This window comes from Chanodichthys erythropterus, chromosome 23, assembly GCF_024489055.1.
Source record: "Chanodichthys erythropterus isolate Z2021 chromosome 23, ASM2448905v1, whole genome shotgun sequence".
Classification (NCBI taxonomy): domain Eukaryota; kingdom Metazoa; phylum Chordata; class Actinopteri; order Cypriniformes; family Xenocyprididae; genus Chanodichthys; species Chanodichthys erythropterus.
This window is the reverse complement of record NC_090243.1, coordinates 19874856-19896766: the sequence shown is the minus strand read 5'-3', so window position 1 is coordinate 19896766 and position 21911 is coordinate 19874856. Positions and strand designations below refer to the sequence as shown.

General features: G+C 38.7%; 1 protein-coding gene and 4 gene segments (V, D, J or C); 4 read left to right on the top strand and 1 right to left on the bottom strand.

Annotated features, from left to right (window-relative positions):
• Positions 1 to 2766: 2766 nt before the first annotated feature.
• Positions 2767 to 3519, top strand: LOC137013483 (immunoglobulin kappa variable 1-39-like). The segment is given in 2 exon segments: positions 2767 to 2815; positions 2924 to 3519. Coding segments are annotated over 2 exon segments (390 nt in total).
• A 4528-nt stretch (positions 3520 to 8047) lies between these two features.
• Positions 8048 to 9958, bottom strand: LOC137013732 (Ig lambda-3 chain C region-like). The segment is given in 3 exon segments: positions 8048 to 8778; positions 9715 to 9763; positions 9914 to 9958. Coding segments are annotated over 3 exon segments (411 nt in total).
• LOC137013484 (immunoglobulin kappa variable 1-12-like) lies at positions 9726 to 11159 on the top strand. The segment is given in 3 exon segments: positions 9726 to 10027; positions 10326 to 10501; positions 10584 to 11159. Coding segments are annotated over 2 exon segments (363 nt in total).
• Positions 11160 to 11864: 705 nt separating this feature from the next.
• On the top strand, positions 11865 to 20458 carry LOC137013731 (uncharacterized; the record flags this gene model as incomplete). The annotated part of the gene is made up of 3 exons (XM_067377673.1): positions 11865 to 12233; positions 19228 to 19327; positions 19425 to 20458. Coding segments are annotated over 3 exons (798 nt in total), but the record flags the coding sequence as incomplete, so codon positions are not given.
• LOC137013603 (immunoglobulin kappa variable 1-8-like) lies at positions 15401 to 17770 on the top strand. The segment is given in 2 exon segments: positions 15401 to 16048; positions 16157 to 17770. Coding segments are annotated over 2 exon segments (423 nt in total).
• Positions 20459 to 21911: the final 1453 nt, after the last annotated feature.

Sequence of the window (21911 nt, the reverse complement as noted above, 5' to 3'; positions counted from 1 at the left end):
AACCTCTGGGAAAAACGGCACGGCGCGTTGACGAGGGGCCTGGCGGGAACCCGGCAGGAACCACTCATCGAGCCTGCTCCATGATGGCTCCTCTGGCGGAGCCCATTCGAGGTCCAAAACCTCTACTGCTTTTGAAAGGATCCCGTTGAGCGCGGCCTCTGCATGGGGTCAGCAGTCCGCTGCGGGAGCCTCTTCGACGGCGGCGAGAGCTTCTTTCCAGGCGAGCTTCTTCCAGGCGGCGAAGGCTTCAGCCGGAGATCAGTGAGGAGCGATGTGAAGTCGTCGCTGAAGGAGAGAGAACTGAAATCCTATGGCGAAACGCCCACTTATATAGCCCTAAACCCCGCCCATTTCGGCAGGAATATTCGCACGCTCTGTCGCCATAGGTCGCGCAGCTATGCCGCGCCGTCATTGGTTCAACAACTTGTCTATGAGTGAACCAATGACGATGCAGTTACACTGCGTTATTGAAAAAGGCTTCAGTAACGGGGAAAAAGGAGACCTTTCCCCATACGCAGTACGAGTGAAGTATCGAAAGGGAACTCGTTACATTTCTGAGCGTTCATCATTCTTGTTTGTCTGCCTGTTTCTGATCCTCCCTGCGTTCCATTCGGAAGGGCTCATCCCTATGCCCTAATCCCTTCAGAGGGTTTACCCTCTGGAGTGAGAGCTTCGAAGGGATGAAGGGTGTAGGGGTAACAAAAACTGTTCTTTTGGAACGCACTTCAGCGTCATCTTAACGAGACAATCAAGGAGGATAAATTGTGCAAGCTGCGCCTTTTGTTTAACGTTATTATTTATTTATTTATTTTAGGTGAAACATTTGAATGGACTGATAAATGAGCTGTAAAGTATTTTTTTTTTTGAAGTACAATGTCATTTTGACCATAATAATGTACCAAATCTAACTCGTATAAATATTACAGTAGTACAGAAAAATATTATACATACATTTATAGTTAAAATCGAACTCCTAACCTCCTGTACCCATTCTGTGATGTCAAACAACTTCCCTGTGCAAAGGATCATGGGGGCCCGAAGTGTCCATCAGTTGTTCCCTTCGAAATCCTTCATTCCGAAGGGCCCTTTGAAGTGGCCAGTTTTGAGCACTTTGGTTTGGAACGACCCTTCAATATGGCGGCCATGATTATTTTCACTCCGAAGTGCCCTTCGGAGGGCGATATATCCCGTTTGGAACGCACCGCCTGTCTGTTCCCTGTGTATATGATTCTCTGCTGCCTGCCCTTTGGACCTTTTGCTTTGTTTTGGATTTACGATTGTTATCTGCCAGCCCTGACCCATTGCCTGTTCCTCGACTACGATTCTGCCTGCTCTCTGCCATACCTGTTTGCCACTGTTTGACCGTTGCCTGTTTTACTATGAACATTGTTTAATAAAAGCTTGCAGATGGATTTTACCCTGAGTCCCACCTTGTTACAGATAGAGGTCAGAAGTCAAAGTATTAGTTGAGAGAAACAGCAAGACAAAAAGTCCATCAATGTCTCTATCAGACTCACTTATATTGTTTTATTATTATTATTATTATTATTTGTGTCTTTTCCTTCTCTTATACTTTGAATTTGTTTTGTTTGTGAGATTTTGTGCTCTTATAGATCAGTTACATGATTGAGATCTGAGTGATTTCAGTTTGTCCTAATTACCTCTTATTATCAATAACACTTTCATTTTCATGATATTCAAGAGTGAAAAAATCCAATCATGAAGCAATAAAGGCACAGAAATATCTAAAAATGACTAAATGTTAAATTATGGTGTAAAATTGTGTTTTCAGAGCCGTCAAGCACTGTCACATCTTCAACTTGACCTGTGACCTCTGAGATGACCTCTGACCTCTGCCAAAACAGAGTTCGTCATGATGCTTGTTTTACAAATCCTTAAATCCTCACAGAAGGACTGAGATCAAAGTTTATAGTTCAGATATAACGGTAGAGATTAAAAAAGAGCAAATCACCTTTTGAAAGTCACTTGATGCTTCAAATAACGATTGCATCGATTAGATTGTTACACCAGCAGATGGAGACAAGAGACTGTTAAAAATGAATTCATCACTGAATCATTCAAGAGATTCATTCAAAAATGCTGAATCATCCAGTAATGAAACAAGTGAAGCATTTATGCGAATCATTTGATTCAAAACCAATTATTTAAAAAATAAATAATTAAACAATTTTAAATTCATATTTTGTAAGAACCTCTAGTAGTCTACATTGTATGTTATTTTGTTTAGTTGTCTGTTCAGAATGGTGGAAGAATTTCTATTTTAAACAAAAGAAGATTGTGATTCTCAATATATCTAGAATCGTGTCGCTCTAATCAAACATTGATTTATTCAGGAATGTGTTGAACCATTTCAGCTGGACTGAAAAACAAAGTTACTACTCTTAATACTGAGTCTAAAGAGTAAATTACTCATTAGTAACTTTGTGTTTTCTGAACTATTGTAGAAAAGCAATATCATCGTTGTGCTGTTGATCTGACAATCACACTAAACAGAGCTCTTGCTCATTATACTGCTTTATATCAATAAATGATTATATTATTGTGAACTCATGAAATGTTTTGTGAAATCTCAATGAAACCACATTAAACCATCTTAAACCTGTCACTCCTGCAGCGTTTGCATAGAGAGAGTGTTTTACATGAGCGACACACGCTTCAGTGCTCTGCATGTGTTTATAACTCTGTCAAACATCAAACATGATCAACAACTGTTTTTCACTAGAACTGAACCTACAACCAACAAAAATGACTTTCAGCACCATATTGATCTGGACGCTGGCAGTATTATGTCGAGGTTTGTGTCAGTCAAGATTACAGACATTATTTACTTGTTATTTTTATGTGTTGTGAAGATATATGGTTGTAAAAGTGTTTGTGATTTCTAATCTTTCTCTCTTGTCAGAATCTGTTGGTCAGGTGACAGTGACTCAAACTCCCTCAGAGCTGCTCTCTCAAACTGGACAATCAGTCACTGTGACCTGTAAAACTAGCAGTGATCCAGCCTGCTGTTATAGTAATGGACAACCCGGTCTGAGCTGGTACTTACAGAAACCTGGAGAAGCTCCTAAACTCCTGATTTATGCAACAAACAGTCGCCAGTCAGGAATTTCATCTAGATTCAGTGGCAGTAAATCATCTAGGAGAGATTTCACTCTGACCATCAGTGGAGTCCAGACTGAAGATGCTGGACATTATTACTGTCAGAGTGAACACTACATCAGTGGCTATGTGTTCACACAGTGATAAAGAGTCGTACAAAAACCTCCGTCAGTCAGAGTCACAGTGACTGAACTGATACTGCAGCTGCTCACACACTTTCACACACTTTCACACACACTCAACAACAGACACACTAAATCATAAAGAGATTCTCTCAGAAAGGTTTCTTTAGATCACTGTAAACTGAACACAATCACAAACTTCAGCAAATGTAGTTGTAAACAGAAGCATGTATGTTCATTCATCTTCAGCTGTCAATCATAACACAAGAGCAGCATATATAAACAGCAGCTTACGTCACTCCAGTGAGAATATTCTTCCTGCGTCCCTCCATCACTCCATCTCCACCTTTATGTCCTTTTTAATTCATTTCAGAAGTCCTGATGTTCATAGTCGAGTCTTGTGACAGAAACAGCTCCTCCATCATGGACATGACAGATGTGTTTACCTGCAGCATTAGTGCTGGTGATTTACAGACTCTTTCTGCAAGTTACATCGTTACGCCAGTAGATGGAGACAAGAGACTGACTTTATGAGTGAATCAATCAATTATTAATCAACTGATTTGTTCAAAACACTGAATCATTCAGGAAAGAAACAAGCATATTTGATGGCTCTGTCCCAATGAAGAGGCTGCATGTTCGTTCTGAAGATCAACCAATGAAATGATCCTTCACAGCCGCACTGAAATGTTATTGGTTCACGCTATAGTCAGTCTCTGAAGGAAGGAAATCAACTCCTTTTTTCCCTTATTAATTTAATTATTGCCTCCAATCCTCTTGACATCATATCATTTTATTTTCTTTCATATATATATGGCTCAGAATATCAAGTCAAACAGTGAAACTGAGTGGAGTTAAACTCATTTGAATCACATTTGTGATTGTGTTCCTCTGAGAATTGAGCAGATCTCGTTTCATCATGTATCTGCAGGTGTTTTCATGCTCCATTGAGTGAAGTTTAGTTATAAAATAATAAGCCCTGATCCAATGAAAGAGCCGAAACAAAAATGACACAAAAAAGGACATAATGTTACAATTATGTTTTATTGACTGAATTGTAATAAAATCAAGAGTGAAAAAGCACACATATAGTCATCAGATCTACTCTGAACACTGCTGTCTCCTCACAGTGTCTCCAGTGGACGCAGACTGGCCGCTCCGTGTGTCCTCACAGCTCACCGAGACGCTCTTCATCCACTCCTCCTCAGAGAGAGTCAGGCTGCTGCTCCAGCTGTACAGACCGTCCTTCTCCAGGAGCCCAGCGCTGCTCTCCTGAGACCTGCTGCTCCCGTCCACCTTCAGCTCAGGCTCCAGTCTGACGGGAAGCCCTTGTTGGCCACACACACCAGTGTCGCTGTGTTCTTAGAGCTGAAACATGACAAACCAGGGCCCAGATCAGGACGCAGACAAACTGGCTAAACCGACCGTCTGCTAGCCGCCTCACGTCACAGAACTCAGATAATTCACAGCACATAGAAACACTTTCACCTAGATATTATCACATAGAGACTGTGTCTGTACCTCGAACTAGTAAATACAAAAAACTTCCAAAACCTTTTAAGGGTAAAAATTTAATTGATGTTCAAAAAATGAAAATCACAGATAAATCAGATAAACAAATGATAAAGCTTGGGTTACTGAATATTAGATCTATTTCTTCAAAAGCACTTATTGTAAATGAAACTATCACAGACAATAAACTAGACTTGCTGTGTTTGACAGAAACCTGGCTAAAACCAGACGATTACATTACTTTAAATGAATCTAGTCCTCAAGGTTATGATTATCGACACAATCCTCGACAGAAAGGCAAAGGGGGAGGTGTTGCTGTAATTTATAGTAATATATTCAGAATCATTCAAAAGAATTTCAAATATAATTCCTTTGAAGTGATGGTGCTTTATGTAACATTATGTAAGTTGACATTTGTGCTGGCTACTGTATACAGGCCACCAGGGCACCATACTGACTTTATCAAAGAATTTGCTGAGTTTCTATCAGAGTTAGTACTGGCTGCGGATAAAGTCCTTGTTGTTGGTGATTTTAATATCCATGTAGATAATAATAAAGACGCATTTGGATTGGCATTTGCAGATATTTTAAACTCTATTGGAGTTAAACAACACGTGTCAGGACCCACTCATTGTCGTAATCATACCCTAGATCTAATACTGTCGCATGGAATAGATATTGATGCTGTTGAAATTCTACAGCAGAGCGATGATATATCAGATCATTATTTAGTCTCGTGTATAATACAATTAGCCAAGGCTACAAAACCACCACCCAGCCATAAATATTATAGAACAATCACGTCTGCCACTAAAGATTGCTTTATAAATAATCTCCCCGAGCAGTTTCATCGTCTTAGTATACCTGACAACTTAGAAGAACTCGATGCTGCAACAGAAACTATTGGCTCTCTCTTTTCCAGCACATTAGATGCGGTCGCTCCTTTACGTCTAAAGAAGATTAAGGAAACTAATCCAACGCCGTGGTATGATGAGCACACTCGGGCTCTAAAACGAGCTGTTAGAAAAGCTGAACGTAGTTGGAAGAAAACAAAACTAGAAGTTTTTCGCCTTTCGTGGAAAGAAAAAATGATTGAGTACAGAACAGCCATAAGAAATGCTAGATCTACTTATTTTTCAAATCTCTTAATAGAAAACAAACATAATCCTAGGTATTTATTTGACACAGTGGCTAAATTAACTAGAAACAGAGATTCAACTGCTGACGTTTCCATAGAGCACAGCAGTAATGACTTTATGAACTTCTTTACTTGCAAGATTGATAATATTAGAGAGAAAATTATAAACATGCAACCGTCTACAGTTTCTCTTCAGACAGTGCACTGTAGTGTCCCTGAGGTAAAACTAGAATCATTCGCCGCTATAGGAGAGGAAGAATTATCTAAACTTATCAAATCATCAAAATCAACGACATGTATGTTAGACCCAATGCCGACTAAACTACTGAAAGAAATGCTTCCAGAGGTCGTAGGTCCACTTCTTGATATAATTAATTCATCTTTAACACTAGGACACGTGCCAAAAACCTTTAAGCAGGCTATTATCAAACCTCTTATTAAAAAACCTCACCTAGATCCGAGAGATTTAGTAAATTACAGGCCAATCTCGAATCTACCTTTTCTGTCAAAGATACTAGAAAAGGCAGTTTCAACACAACTGTGTTCCTTTTTAGAAAGAAATGGAATCTGTGAGGATTTCCAGTCAGGATTTAGACCATACCATAGTACTGAGACTGCTCTCGTTAGAGTTAAAAACGATCTACTCCTATCATCCGATCGTGGCTGTATTTCTCTATTAGTGTTATTAGATCTCAGTGCTGCTTTTGACACTATCGATCATAACATTCTTTTAAAAAGACTTGAAAACTATATTGGCATTAGTGGAATTGCTTTGGCATGGTTCAAATCATACTTATCTGACCGTTATCAGTCTGTGGTAGTTAATGAAGAGATGTCGTATCGATCACAGGTTAAATATGGGGTACCACAAGGCTCAGTATTAGGACCGTTGCTTTTCACTCTGTACATGCTGCCCTTAGGAGAGATAATTAGGAAGCATGGTGTTAGTTTTCACTGCTACGCTGACGATACTCAGCTCTATATTTCCTCGCGCCCTGACGAAACCTACAAATTCACAAAACTAACAGAATGCATAGCTGACATTTTTTTTTCTTTTTTCTTTTTTTTTTTTCTGTGCTTCTAATATGTAAAGCTGCTTTGAAACAATTACCAATTGTAAAAGCGCTATATAAATAAATTTGACTTGACTTGACTTGACTTGTTCAGAGAGGAGTCATCACTAGATGTTCACTTCAGTAATTGATTTTTGTGTCTGTTAATGAGTGACTGTCTTCAGGTAAATGATCTGGAGTGTGTTTGCATATTGATCAGATGCTTCAGTGCTCTGAGAGTGTTTATAGTGCTGTGAGTTTAACACTTCATCACTGACACACACAACAATCTTCATCAACATGACCTTCATCATCATCTGGACACTTTTATACTGCTTTATACTACAAGGTAAACACTATAAATTTAAAATAAATAATTTAAGTTGTATAGCCTAATTTAATACATCTTAAAAATGTCAAATAATTTATTTTTTGGACTCATAAATGATTTGTTTTTCAGTGTGTAGAGCTCAGATCACTGTGACTCAGACTTCTGTGAAAACTGTTAAACCAGGAGAAACTGTTGTGATGAGTTGTAAACTCAGTAGAAGTGCTGCTGGCTGCAGCTCAGCATACTGTGTGTCCTGGTACTTACAGAAACATGGAGAAGCTCCTAAACTCCTGATTTATGCAACAAACCTCCTCCAGTCAGGAACTCCATCTAGATTCAGTGGCAGTGGATCTAACAGTGATTTCACTCTGACCATCAGTGGAGTCCAGACTGAAGATGCTGGACATTATTACTGTCAGAGTTACCACAGTGGTGGTGTGTTCACACAGTGATAAAGAGTCGTACAAAAACCTCCGTCAGTCAGAGTCACAGTGACTGAACTGATACTGCAGCTGCTCACACACTTTCACACACTTTCACACACAGAGGACAAACACAGGAACTACACATGTGCTCAAAACTGACTTATGACTGAAATCAGCTCTATTAGACTGTGATCTGTCCTGTGACAGACGGGTTTTGCTCAGCTATGTTTAGAATTTGAGACTAACTGATATCAAATCAAACAAAAAAATAATTTTCATTATTCTTGCCTTATAAAACTACAACTGAAACTCTATAACGGTCTCATCACTCCATGAGCAGAAGTGAAAGTGTTCCAGTTGAGAGCGTTGAACCAATCAAAGAGTGAAACTGTGAGTTTGAGGTGAAAATCACATTTGCATTGGCAGGTTTAGTGATTGTGATCCTCTCAGAATAGAGCAGCTCCGTCTCCAGTGACCATGTTCAAACCCCAAGAGCTTCATTTGACATTTCCTGCTAAATGCAGCTGTTCTCAACTATTACAATCAATCAAAAGCAGCTGAAACTTTAGTGCAGGACTTTGAATGAACGACACACTGATCAATGATGCAGTCGGACACAAATGTAACGCGTTCAGAAGCTTTATTGAATGAACAGCAATGGCAGCACATTGAAAGACTGCTTCAGTATTGAGCTGTAAATCACGTGACTGCTGCGAATCCTGCCGGACGCTCGGATACGGCTCGTCTGGACCGGAGAAACATCAGCACTGGGAGCTCTTGAGGAACGAGGCCTCGTGATCAGCTCCGTCATGTCTTACTCTGCAGACGAAGCGATCCGCGCCTTCCCAGCGTGCTTTGCTGAGGCTCAGGACGCTGCTGCGGCTGTAGCGTCCGTCCCGCTCGCTCTCTGCGCTGGTCTGAACCCCCTCGGTGACCTCTGACCCGTCCAGCGTCCAGCTCACCGTCGCCCCCTGTGGAGAGTAAGAGCTGAGCAGGCAGAGCAGTGCGGCTGAGTCTCCAGAGATCTGCAGAGAAGAGGGCGGCAGCAGAGACACGGAGGGCTTCACTGCGGGACCAGCTGCACAAACACACACAAACAACACCAACGTCTTTAGATCATCCATTAGTCAGATGTCACACACAGTAATGGAGGAAAAATCACAATCATTTCATCTTTACAGAAATCCCACATCACTGCTTTCTTTCATAAACCACATAGTAATGATCCTGCATTTAAATTTCAATATTCTCAGTTCAAATAAAATATTCACTGCTACTAAATATATGAAGTATAAGATATATGAATAAATATAAATCAGTTCTCTGAAGCAGACATGATATACAGCAAATATTACAGTCATTTCATCTTTTCTGAATAAGGTTCAGTTTAATCTCAAACTCATTTTAAAAACATTGTCCACAAACTGATGATTTATATGTAGAAAACAAATTTAAATGATCATTTCATTATTAATTTAAGACACTCACAATCATAATTATCAGCAAATGTAAGATAAAATTATGAATTTTTCCAAATCTTTCTCTTTGTCTGATGATGACGCCTACAAAACTAAATTATTTTGTCAGTATCATCAAACTTTTGTTTCATGCATTACAAGATTTCTGAATTATTAAATTTACCAAAAATTATGGACACAATTATGTATTTTAAGAAATAATTGAAAATGTCAGAAAATATTGCAATCAATATATTTTATAATATCTGAAATTACTCTTGTAAAAAGAAATAAATATATAAAAGCAACATAAAATATGCCTTGCAATGAAAAAAGATAAATATCATGAAATATCACTGAATATAAACATGTAATTATGAAACAGCAGACAAATTTAAAGAAACTATGAAACAATTAAATTTACTATGAAATATTGCAGTTAATTTGTTTTCAAACTATTTTATAATTTTTAAAACCTTGTTGCAAAATGCTTGTTTGAATAATCTAAAAACAAAACAATTATTTATAAACATTTTTAGAGAATTTTAGAGACTTACTGATGGTCAGTTTAGTTCCTCCACCGAAAGTGTACCACAGTGCTTCATTCTAGTGAAAGCGTCGTACAAAAACCTCCGTCACACTCAAATGAACACAAACTCCAGCAGAGAAAGAGACGAACGACACTCACACACACTGATATGAGACTCAACAGCAGCTCTTCTCAACATTAAATAATGATTATTGGACTGAAGTGACTTTCACAGAAACAGCCTCATCATCTCTAAATGTCTCTTGATGCATGAAAACTATTAAATCTGAATAAATAATATAATCAGAAAGACTCTGTACTGATCATCACACATCTGAACTGTGAGTTTCTAAATGATCATGTATTTCTCAAAGCATTTTAATAAGTTTTGATGACCTGTGACCTCTGGAATGACCTTTGACCTCTCATGGAGTTCACAGTGAAATACTTGTTTCTTTAGAGATTCAACTCTGTCATTTGATTCATCAGAAACCTGTAGTCTGAACCAGAGACTGAATGAAAAAGAAATGATTTATGAAAACACTCGTCTGTTGGATCATGAGAATAAAACACATTTAAAGCCTCAAAACTGATCAGTTTCATCTGCTTGTGCTCATTTTCACGTGTGTTTTACTCCAGCAGGGTTTTTGCTCAGAGAGTCACTTTGCATCGGCTCATGCTTCAGCGCTCCGAGTGTTTATAGCGTTCAGACTCAAACACTTTATAACACACTGCTGTTTACCACGGTACAAACCCAACAAACACCATGAATCTCTTCAGCAGCTTCATCTGGATTCTGGCAGCTTTTATTCCAGGTAACAGACGTGAAAGCTCGTCATTTCTGAGTCTTTAATGTTCATTTCATCTGATTAAACACATTAATGTTGTTGTCGACAGCATCCAGAGGAATCACTGTGACTCAGCCTGAAGCTGTGACTGTTTCTGAAGGACAAAACGCCAAAATAGAGTGTAAAACTGATACTGGGATAGATGGCTGGGGTTTAGCTTGGTATCAGCAGAAACATGGAGAAGCTCCTAAACTCATCATTTATCTGGTAAATGACCTCTATGATGAGAGTTTAAGCCGATTCAGTGGGAATGGAGAAGAAGATGGCACTGATTTCTCTCTGACCATCAGTGGAGTCCAGACTGAAGATGCTGGACATTATTACTGTCAGAGTTATCACAGTGGTGGTGTGTTCACACAGTGATAAAGAGTCGTACAAAAACCTCCGTCAGTCAGAGTCACAGTGACTGAACTGATACTGCAGCTGCTCACACACTTTCACACACACTCAACAGTGAAGAAAAACTCAATATGATCTTATTGAACATCACTTTTATTGAGCTTCACCAGTTTTTAACCTTTTTTTTGATTGTGATTTTTAGAAGACATGTTTTTCTCCTGCTAACATTCTTTATGTAGAAATTCAGTCACTTTTGATCTTCATTGATCTTCGGATATTTTCCCATTCTTCACCACATTTTTTGATTTTCTGCATTTATAATTTATCCTCATTCTTCTTTCTAAACTGAATCATCATCAGCATCATAAACATGTTCTGCTTGATCAGTTTAATAAGTCTATTGATTTATTAACTTCATTCCTCATAATGCAGATATTAACAGCATCATATAAACACATTCCTCAATTTCAGAGCAGATGATAATGAATATAATTGATATAAATATCTATGTATGAAAGAATTAACAATGATATAAAAATTAATTTTAAAATTAAAGACCAGATTACCCAACAGCTGTTGTCCACCATCAAAAACATATGCATGTCACCATATATTTTTACATTTATTTTATAAAGATTCATAAAAGTGAAGATGTCAAAGTCATGGATTTGATGTAAATTTGGGGATTAACAGTGACTTTTCAATCCAACTACAGTAAAAATATTCTCAGAGTCTCACAGCAGATATTCAGATTAATATACTGAAGTTGGTCTTGATCTATTCAGAATTGAATGATACATTTTTTTAACAGTTTGTCTATTAGAAGATTGAATGATATGAAAAAGACTGATTTTTACTAGATGTTCACTTCAGTGATTGTATTTTGTGTCTGTTAATGAGTGACTGTCTTCAGGTAAATGATCTGGAGTGTGTTTGCATATTGATCAGATGCTTCAGTGCTCTGAGAGTGTTTATAGTGCTGTGAGTTTAACACTTCATCACTGACACACACAACAATCTTCATCAACATGACCTTCATCATCATCTTCATCTGGACTCTCACAGCGTTTGCTCAAGGTTTGTGGAGCACAAGTTTGATATCAATTCATTTCTTCAAGTATATTGTCAAAGTTTTGAGTTGATTTTCTTCTTGTTGTGTGTTTCAGAGTGTAGAGGACAGATCACCGTCACTCAGAGTCCCTCAATGACAGCAGCTCAACCAGGACAAACTGTGAACATCAACTGTAAAACCAGCAGTAATGTGTACAAGACTAGTTATGGGGAGCGTTTGGCCTGGTACTTACAGAAACCTGGAGAAGCTCCTGAACTCCTGATTTATTCCACAAACTGCCTCAACAGTGTCATTTACTGAAGTCAAACAGTGAATCTGAGCGAGTTAAACTCATATTTCATCATCAGGTGGAGTGATTGTGTTTCTCTCAGAATAGAGCAGATGTTCATCGTCCTCAGAGGAGTTTGATGATCCTGTGACTCCAGAAACACTCAAAATAACTATTGAGCAGAAAAACATATAGAAAAATGTTTTTCAAACTCAAATCAAATCAAACTTTATAAAGCACTTTAAAACAACCGAAGTTGACCAAAGTGCTGTACAGAAAAATATATAAAACATAAAATACTCAACTCATGCAAGACATAAAAACAAAAACAAATTAAGAAACAAATGTCAAAATCAGTCAAAGGCCAAAGAGAAAAGGTGGGTTTTAAGAAGTGACTTAAAAGAAGACAATGAAGAGGCCCGTCTAACGGGCAGAGGCAGATCATTCCACAGTTTAGGAGCTGCTGCAGCAAAGGCACGGTCCCCTCTGAGCATCCGTTTGTTTTGGGCACATTCAGGAGCAGCTGATCAGCTGACCTGAGAGAACGGGTGGGTGTATAAGGGTGTAGCAGCTCAGAAACGTAGGGTGGAGCAAGACCATTTAGAGATTTAAAAACAAATAAGAGAATTTTAAAATGGATCCTAAAGTGAAGTGAGGCTAAAATAGGGGAAATGTGCTCGTATTTGCGTTAACAGACGTGCTGCAGCGTTTTGAACCATCTGCAGACGAGCAACAGAAGACCCACTAACCCCCACATACAGTGCGTTACAGTAATCCAGCCGAGTGGTAACAAAGGTGTGGATTACTGTCTCAAAGTGTTGCCTCGAAAGAAATGGCTTTACTTTGGCCAGCTGCGTCAATTGAAAAAAGCTTGATTTAACGACTGCCCTGATCTGACTGTCAAGCTTGAGGTCAGCATCGATTTTAACCCCTAGGTTAGTGATTGTTTGCTTGTTGTACTGGGCCAAGGCCCCCAAATCAACAGAAGGGGTCCCAATGGTGCCACCAAAAACCATCACCTCTGTCTTTTTTACATTAAAACTTAAAAAAGTAAGAGACATCCAGGCCTGTATATCAGCAAGACACTCGAGTAACGGTCCGACAGTGTCGTTCTTTTTAAGAGGCGCATAAATCATCTGCGTAAAAGTGGAAAGACATGCCATGCTTCCTGATTATTGAACCTAGTGGGAGCAAATACAAAGAGAAGAGAAGTGGGCCTAAAACTGAGCCCTGTGGGACCCCACACACTCAAAAAAATAACTTGTTGGTCTAACTTAATTCAATTATGACACCTATTTCCACACAGTTGAACTGATTTATTTGAACTTAAGCTAGGTTAATTGTACTAATGAGTGAAATTCATCCTAATTGAATGAGATCACACCAGTTTCATTTGACGTATTCTGTGTATGTTTCCTGAACATAATTCATTCTTGTTGATCCAACCAGTGCTTTTTTTTTTGTTACCATCATGGTGAAGATGTGCGCTTGTGCTTAGGTTTTGAGTAGCTGTTGTACACAGACATACATGTTTCATGACCATTGAGAGGGGAAAAGCTGATGACCATATGTAGACTGTGTAAAATTTGTGCTGGCCCTCCAAGTAATTTATTTATATTTCTATAAAAACTAAACTAAAATAACACTTATTCATATGCTAAGTAACATTTATAGCATGCAAGTAATGATCAGATAAAGAACTTCTCATTACTGGCTTGAGCACAGTTAATGCTCGTTGAAAACAATATAAATTTGTTTTACATAGCCACCTAGAGCCTAACCACAAGGTCTACACTTCAGCATAATGGTAACCTCAAAAAATCGACATAACATAAACTCTTTTAAATGTCAAATATAACTGAACTTCAAACTTTAAAAGGTATTTCCCTTTACTAAAAAACACATTAAACAGCACTTAAGTTCAACATTTACTGTCCCAATCTTTCCCTATGCAAAGCATGCTGGGAACTAGAAATCCACTGCCCAGGTTCAATCAATGCAACATAAATGATTCATGTAGTCCCAACACAAATGGTTTAGGTTGACCTAACATTTTGCAAATTTAATTTCATTTAACATAATACAATTGAGTGCGAATGCCAATTAAGTAAAAAACTAAAGATTTGTGTTGGTTCAGCTTATTTTATTTAAATAAACTGAACAAGCAGCTAGAATCATTTTTTTGAGTGCAAGAGAGAGGAGCAGAGGAGGACTCAGAGTCACCACAACTGACACAGAAAGTCCAACCATCCAGGTAGGACCGAAACCATTCAAGTGCTAATGCTTGATGCCCACCCACTGCTCCAAACGTGAGATCAGCATTTCATGGTCCAGCAGTTAAATCAAGAAGCACAAGAACAACACAATCACCAGAGTCAGTAGCTAAAAATATATCATTAAACACTTTTAAAAGAGCAGATTCTGTGCTGTGCAAAGTTTTAAAACCGGACTGGAACATTATTACGGCTTTCAAAAAGGCCATTAATTGACTGCAGACTATCTTTTCAAGGATTTTTGAAAGAAAAGGTAGTTTGGAGATAGGCCTAAAATTTGCAAGATCTACAGGATCCAGACCAGGTTTTTTAATCAGAGGTTGCACTACTGCATGTTTAAAATTTTTAGGAACCACACCTGAAGACAGACTGCTATTAACAACTGCAAGAACATATGGCCCTACAGTAGGAAAGACCTCTTTAAAAAAGCCGAGGAGGAACAGCATCATGTGGAGAACCTGAGGGCTTCAAATGATCAACAGTCTCCTGTAACACAGACAAGGTCACAGGCTCAAACCTGTCAAGAACAGAGGACAGGGATTGAGGGGTCATAAGCAGAAGGTGAAATAAGAGCTCTAGTAGTAGTGACCTTATGTCACGGAATAATAAGGCGGATGCAAATGCAAGTACAATCTCATTTATTGAGCTTCACTCCAGAAAGTAAACACAAGATACAATGGGCTGGCAGCAGGAGAGGGGTGATCACAGGGACTTCGATGGGCCGTGAAGCAGATGAGATGAGGTGGTGAAACAGGTCCGTGGTGATGCAGATCAGTGGAAGTCCGGGGAGAGTGTAATCCAGCGTGGGTGCGTGGAAACAGGAACACGAAGACACGAAGACTCCACTCACAGGCAAACTCACGAGGAACACGAGGGGAAAACACACGCGGGACTCCAAACAACGATCTGACAACAAGAGACGAAAGACAGGGCATTAAGTAGGCTGAGGTGATGAGATACAGCTGATGAGGTATCTCACTATCTCATCACCTCATCACACGAACAGATTACGTGACAAACCACACTGACGCCAGCAGTCCCTTAGCATTTGAAGTGATACATGCAGTCTGTCTTTTTTCCATTTGCGCTCAGCTCTACGGCACTCGCGTCTGACAGCACGAGCCGTGTCATTCAACCAAGGCTCAGATTTAGTTTTAGGTTGCCTAATTTTTTGCATTTTGAAATGTAGAATCTATAAATGTTCAATAATATAAAAGCAATATCACACTTGTAATCGTGATGTTGGTCTGATATTGGGATTAAACAGCGCTCCTGTTCATCTGATGTTGCTTTATCAATAAAGGATTATATTAACATGTGAAATGTTTTGTGAAATCTCAATGAAACCACATTAAACCATCTTAAACCTGTCACTGCTGAAGCGTTTGCATAGAGAGAGTGTTTTACATGAGCGACACACGCTTCAGTGCTCTGCATGTGTTTATAACTCTGTCAAACATCAAACATGATCAACAACTGTTTTTCACTAGAACTGAACCTACAACCAACAAAAATGACTTTCAGCACCATATTGATCTGGACGCTGGCAGTATTATGTAGAGGTTTGTGTCAGTCAAGATTACAGACATTATTTACTTGTTATTTTTATGTGTTGTGAAGATATATGGTTGTAAAAGTGTTTGTGATTTCTAATCTTTCTCTCTTGTCAGAATCTGTTGGTCAGGTGACAGTGACTCAAACTCCCTCAGAGCTGCTCTCTCAAACTGGACAATCAGTCACTGTGACCTGTAAAACTAGCAGAGATCCAGAATCCTGGTGTAGTGGACAGTGTCTCAGCTGGTACTTACAGAAACCTGGAGAAGCTCCTAAACTCTTGATTTATGGAACAAACAACCTCCAGTCAGGAACTCCATCTAGATTCAGTGGCAGTGGATCTAACAGAGATTTCACTCTGACCATCAGTGGAGTCCAGACTGAAGATGCTGGACATTATTACTGTCAGAGTTATCACAGTGGTCCAGTGTTCACACAGTGATAAAGAGTCGTACAAAAACCTCCGTCAGTCAGAGTCACAGTGACTGAACTGATACTGCAGCTGCTCACACACTTTCACACACTTTCACACACAGTCAACAGCAGAAACACAAATATGATCTTAATATCAGCTTTGTTGAGCTTCATCAGTATTTCTTCAGATAATTAGAAATTATTTTGATATTATCATCATTTTTAGATCATTTATGGTTTATTTATCCTCATTTCCACTCACTCAATATTTTAAAGTCATTGATATTTTTGATCATGTACTTTTATTATTTTTTCTTCCTAATCTTAGTTATACAGTAAAGATCTGAGGAACTGAAGCTGTCGATCACACAGCGAGAGTTTATCTGGACACTTCCCAAAACTCCTGTTATAATCAGTGACGCTCTTACACTACACAATCAATCTCTGACTGGATTTACATCGTGTTTGCATTGTTAGTTATGATGAAAGCATTTCTGGAGTGCAGAAATGTAGTTGTAATGACGAGATCACTGCATTCACACCATCAACAGACTGTCTGTCATCTGCTCAGTTTCTCATCACTGCAACCTTCCCTGTGATGAACAGATCTAAATATAAGGCAATAATCAACACTTTTCACCATTCGTTCATTTAGACAGCTGTAATAGTTTTGCAGTAATTTATTTCTAAATTATGACAATTATTTGATGTAAAAATCATATGAACATTATAAGTGCACCTCAGGAAACATTATAAATAATAATAAATCAGTTGGTGAAGCGACTCAGACGCCTGCAGTGAAATCTGTTCATCTAGGAAACACATTCACCATGTCCTGTAAAAGCAGTCCTGACGTCTATCAGAGTTGGGATCATCAACCTCTATCCTGGTTCAGTGATAAAGAGTCAAAAACCTCCGTCAGTCAGAGTCACAGTGATTTGTGCTAGAAACACTGAATAAGTTCATTCACAAATATGAGGCTGCAGCAGATGAGAAGATTTGAAGTCAATAACATCATTTTAGAGCTTCAGACGACTGAGAATATCGAGCACAGGTGAGATTATCAGAGATCCAAACACTGAAGGGTTCATCCTAGACCATTTGTCTATTTAATCCCAAATTTATCTGTGTATCATCTAGATACCCTGAAGACATCAAACAAGTGATCAACAGAATTTGGATTCATCAGATTGTTGAGAAGATATAGTTTTATAAGTGTATTGATCCATGGCTAAATGAACTATCTTCTAAACGCTTTGACTAATTAAAATCCTTTTGATAACTTTTGTCATTAGTGTCTATAGATGACATGCAAAATTTCGTGTGAATCGGTCAAGTGGTTTAGGAGATCGAAAAAAAAAAAAAAAGTTTTAGCAACTCAAAATGGCCGACGGACTACAACATGTTGTACTAATGTTGTCCACTAGAGGGAACCACAGGAGAAGAAATACATTTTTCTATCAGTTTCCATCAGTTTGAATGTTCGAATCCAAAATTCACAGAACTTCATACACATGGACAACAAGACTTTCTGAGTAAACATGCCGAGTTTCAGAAACTTTTTTTAAATCAGTCATTTATATGAATGGGATTCAGAGATGAAGGTCATAATACTAATGCTGTCCACCAGAGGGAGCCACAGGACAACAAATCCTTTCAGATCTCGTTTTGAAAGTCTGTGTAAATGGTTCAATAGATTGACTTGTGGTATAAAAAATGCAATCCTAAATTCATTATAGTTTCATAAAGTATAATAAAGCCCAATATAATTTGTTCGCAAAAAAACTGTAATCTCCAAAATACTTACAGATCATTCATTTTTATATTAATATTCATTTTATACTATACTATTGAAAACATATTTGTTGTTGCCAGACGTGACTGAATGTATTGCCGTTCAATTGAAGGAAAGAGACAATATTATCTGTCTATTTTAAAACAGTACAGTAGAATAATACTTCATAAAGACTCATATTTTATTTGGAAAGACACATGGCCATTGCTGTACCGTCTACTACACGATTCAAAGTGTTTCTGGATTGAAGTTTCTGAGCTGTAAAAGATCCCAATAACAATTCAAGCTACAAGTTAATCCTATTATGCTAGAGGATGTTCATGTGCATTAAAGCTGTCTAAAGACCAAGAGTTTGTCTTACATTGACCATATAACCTGTTATGGCCAGGACTACAGTACCTGTTTGTCACTTTGGGTGGCGCAATTGCATATAGTGCTATAATATATAGTGTTTAACCATTTAAATACACACTGGAGCCCCATCGAATAAATTCATCACTGCATTAACTCATTATTATTCACCTCGTCCGTTCCTGTTCTTCAGTGTGTCTGTCTGTTCACACCGCCCTCTAGTGGCACAGTGATGTAGTGCAAGATAACATGAATAAAACTGTTGAAGAGTTTCTGTCATCAGTACAGCTGTGATCACCTGCGGTCTCGTACCTGCAGCCGAATTACAGTCGAGCTGATGATCACTAAAGCACTTTTGCTCATGTGATTTTGATTAGATGATGATAAGTTTCATCTATATTTAATTTTCACTGTTTTTTCACATGTGGTTTAAATTATTCTAAATTTTATGCTACATTTTTAAAGTTCACAGTATATTGATGATTACATGATACATATTTGATGTTGTGATTGACAGGATGAGATGAACGAGCTCCTCCTGAACCTTCATTTAGAGCCTCATTTAAATACAGAATGAGTTCATTTGCATATTGATCAGATGCTTCAGTGCTCTGAGAGTGTTTATAGTGCTGTGAGTTTAACACTTCATCACTGACACACACAACAATCTTCATCAACATGACCTTCATCATCATCTGGACACTTTTATACTGCTTTATTCTACAAGGTGAAATAAATAATTTAAATTGTATAATTTTAACACAGCTTAAAAATATACTGAACAATATATATTTTTATGGACTAATAAATTAATTGTTTTTCAGGATGTAGAGCTCAGATCACAGTGACTCAAACTCCTGCAGTGAAAACTGTTAAACCAGGAGAAAATGTTGAGATGAGCTGTAAACTCAGTACTGCTTCAACCTGCAGTACACCCTGTGTGTCCTGGTACTTACAGAGACCTGGAGAAGCTCCTAAACTCCTGATTTATTATGCAAGCACCCTCCAGTCAGGAACTCCATCTAGATTCAGTGGCAGTGGATCTAACAGTGATTTCACTCTGACCATCAGTGGAGTCCAGACTGAAGATGCTGGACATTATTACTGTCAGAGTTATCACTACATCAACAGTAAAGATGTGTTCACACAGTGATAAAGAGTCGTACAAAAACCTCCGTCAGTCAGAGTCACAGTGACTGAACTGATACTGCAGCTGCTCACACACTTTCACACACTTTCACACACACTCAACAACAGACACTAAATCATAAAGAGATTCTCTCAGAAAGGTTTCTTTAGATCACTGTAAACTGAACACAATCACAAACTTCAGCAAATGTAGTTGTAAACAGAAGCATGTATGTTCATTCATCTTCAGCTGTCAATCATAACACAAGAGCAGCATATATAAACAGCAGCTTACGTCACTCCAGTGAGAATATTCTTCCTGCGTCCCTCCATCACTCCATCTCCACCTTTATGTCCATTTTAATTCATTTCAGAAGTCCTGATGTTCATAGTCGAGTCTTGTGACAGAAACAGATCCTCCATCATGGACACGACAGATGTGTTTACCTGCAGCATTAGTGCTGGTGATTTACAGACTCTTTCTGCAAGTTACATCGTTACGCCAGTAGATGGAGACAAGAGACTGACTTTATGAGTGAATCAATCAATTATTAATCAACTGATTTGTTCAAAACACTGAATCATTCAGGAAAGAAACAAGCATATTTGATGGCTCTGTCCCAATGAAGAGGCTGCATGTTCCTTCTGAAGATCAACCAATGAAATGATCCTTCACAGCCGCACTGAAATGTTATTGGTTCACGCTATAGTCAGTCTCTGAAGGAAGGAAATCAACTCCTTTTTCCCCTTATTAATTTAATTATTGCCTCCAATCCTCTTGACATCATATAATTGTATTTTATTTCATATATATATGGCTCAGAATATCAAGTCAAACAGTGAAACTGAGTGGAGTTAAACTCATTTGCATCACATTTGTGATTGTGTTCCTCTGAGAATTGAGCAGATCTCGTTTCATCATGTATCTGCAGGTGTTTTCATGCTCCACTGAGTGAAGTTTATTTATAAAATATGAGCTAAAGCCCTGATCCAATGAAAGAGCCGAAACAAAAATGACACAAAAAAGGACATAATGTTACAATTATGTTTTATTGACTGAATTGTAATAAAATCAAGACTGAAAAAGCACACATATAGTCATCAGATCGACTCTGAACACTGCTGTCTCCTCACAGTGTCTCCAGTGGACGCAGACTGGCCGCTCCGTGTGGCCTCACAGCTCACCGAGACGCTCTTCATCCACTCCTCCTCAGAGAGAGTCAGGCTGCTGCTCCAGCTGTACAGACCGTCCTTCTCCAGGAGCCCAGCGCTGCTCTCCTGAGACCTGCTGCTCCCGTCCACCTTCAGCTCAGGCTCCAGTCTGACGGGAAGCCCTTGTTGGCCACACACACCAGTGTCGCTGTGTTCAGAGAGGAGATCTCTGCGCTGGAGGGCGGCAGGACGCTCACTTTAGGAGGAGTGACGCCTGAGAGAAGCACAGAGAAATCAGTTACCAGTGGCTTTCCATTAGGATTCAAGAGAAAACTAGGAGAAATTCTCCAACAGCGAGAGAAACAACATGAAGAAAACAGTCAAAGAAAATCCCATCATTATTCCTTCAACACATTAATGCTCACAAACTCCTACACATGAAAAGAGAAAATGTTCAGAATTCATTTCACATTCTGGTAAATATGCTGATTAATTATTAAAGCTGCAGTCTGTAAGTTTGTCTCTTTGTCTCCATCTCTGTTTGAAACCTGCAATTGCAGTTATTTGTGGAATGATCTTCCTCACATGGGTTGTGCGTCGGCACGGCTCCTCAGCGCGGACGAATCTGATGTTTTGAGGTGTTTGTGTGGCTGTCAGTCACCGCACCAGTGTGGATCTTCACTTACTTCACAATTACAGATTCCACGTCTTGGAAGTTTGTTCAAAATAATAAGTTTCACCGGAAAATGTCATCTGAACAAGTACGAAACATGTCTGCCACTTTTGTTCTGAACGACTGAAAAAAGACGTTTACAATAAACCTCGCTACCAATGGCAGGACTCTACAGTGTGACCATTTCAGTCACAATTACTGCGTGTGACTGTGAAAAAGTGTTTAGAAGCACCAGTGCGACTGACCCGATCAGACCCGGTTCTACAGGGGTGCTAGAGGGTACAAAACAGCACAAAAATTTAGCAAATGTGACGCGTCAGTGTGTATTTGTGTTTCCAGTCTGGAGAGTGTGGAGAGA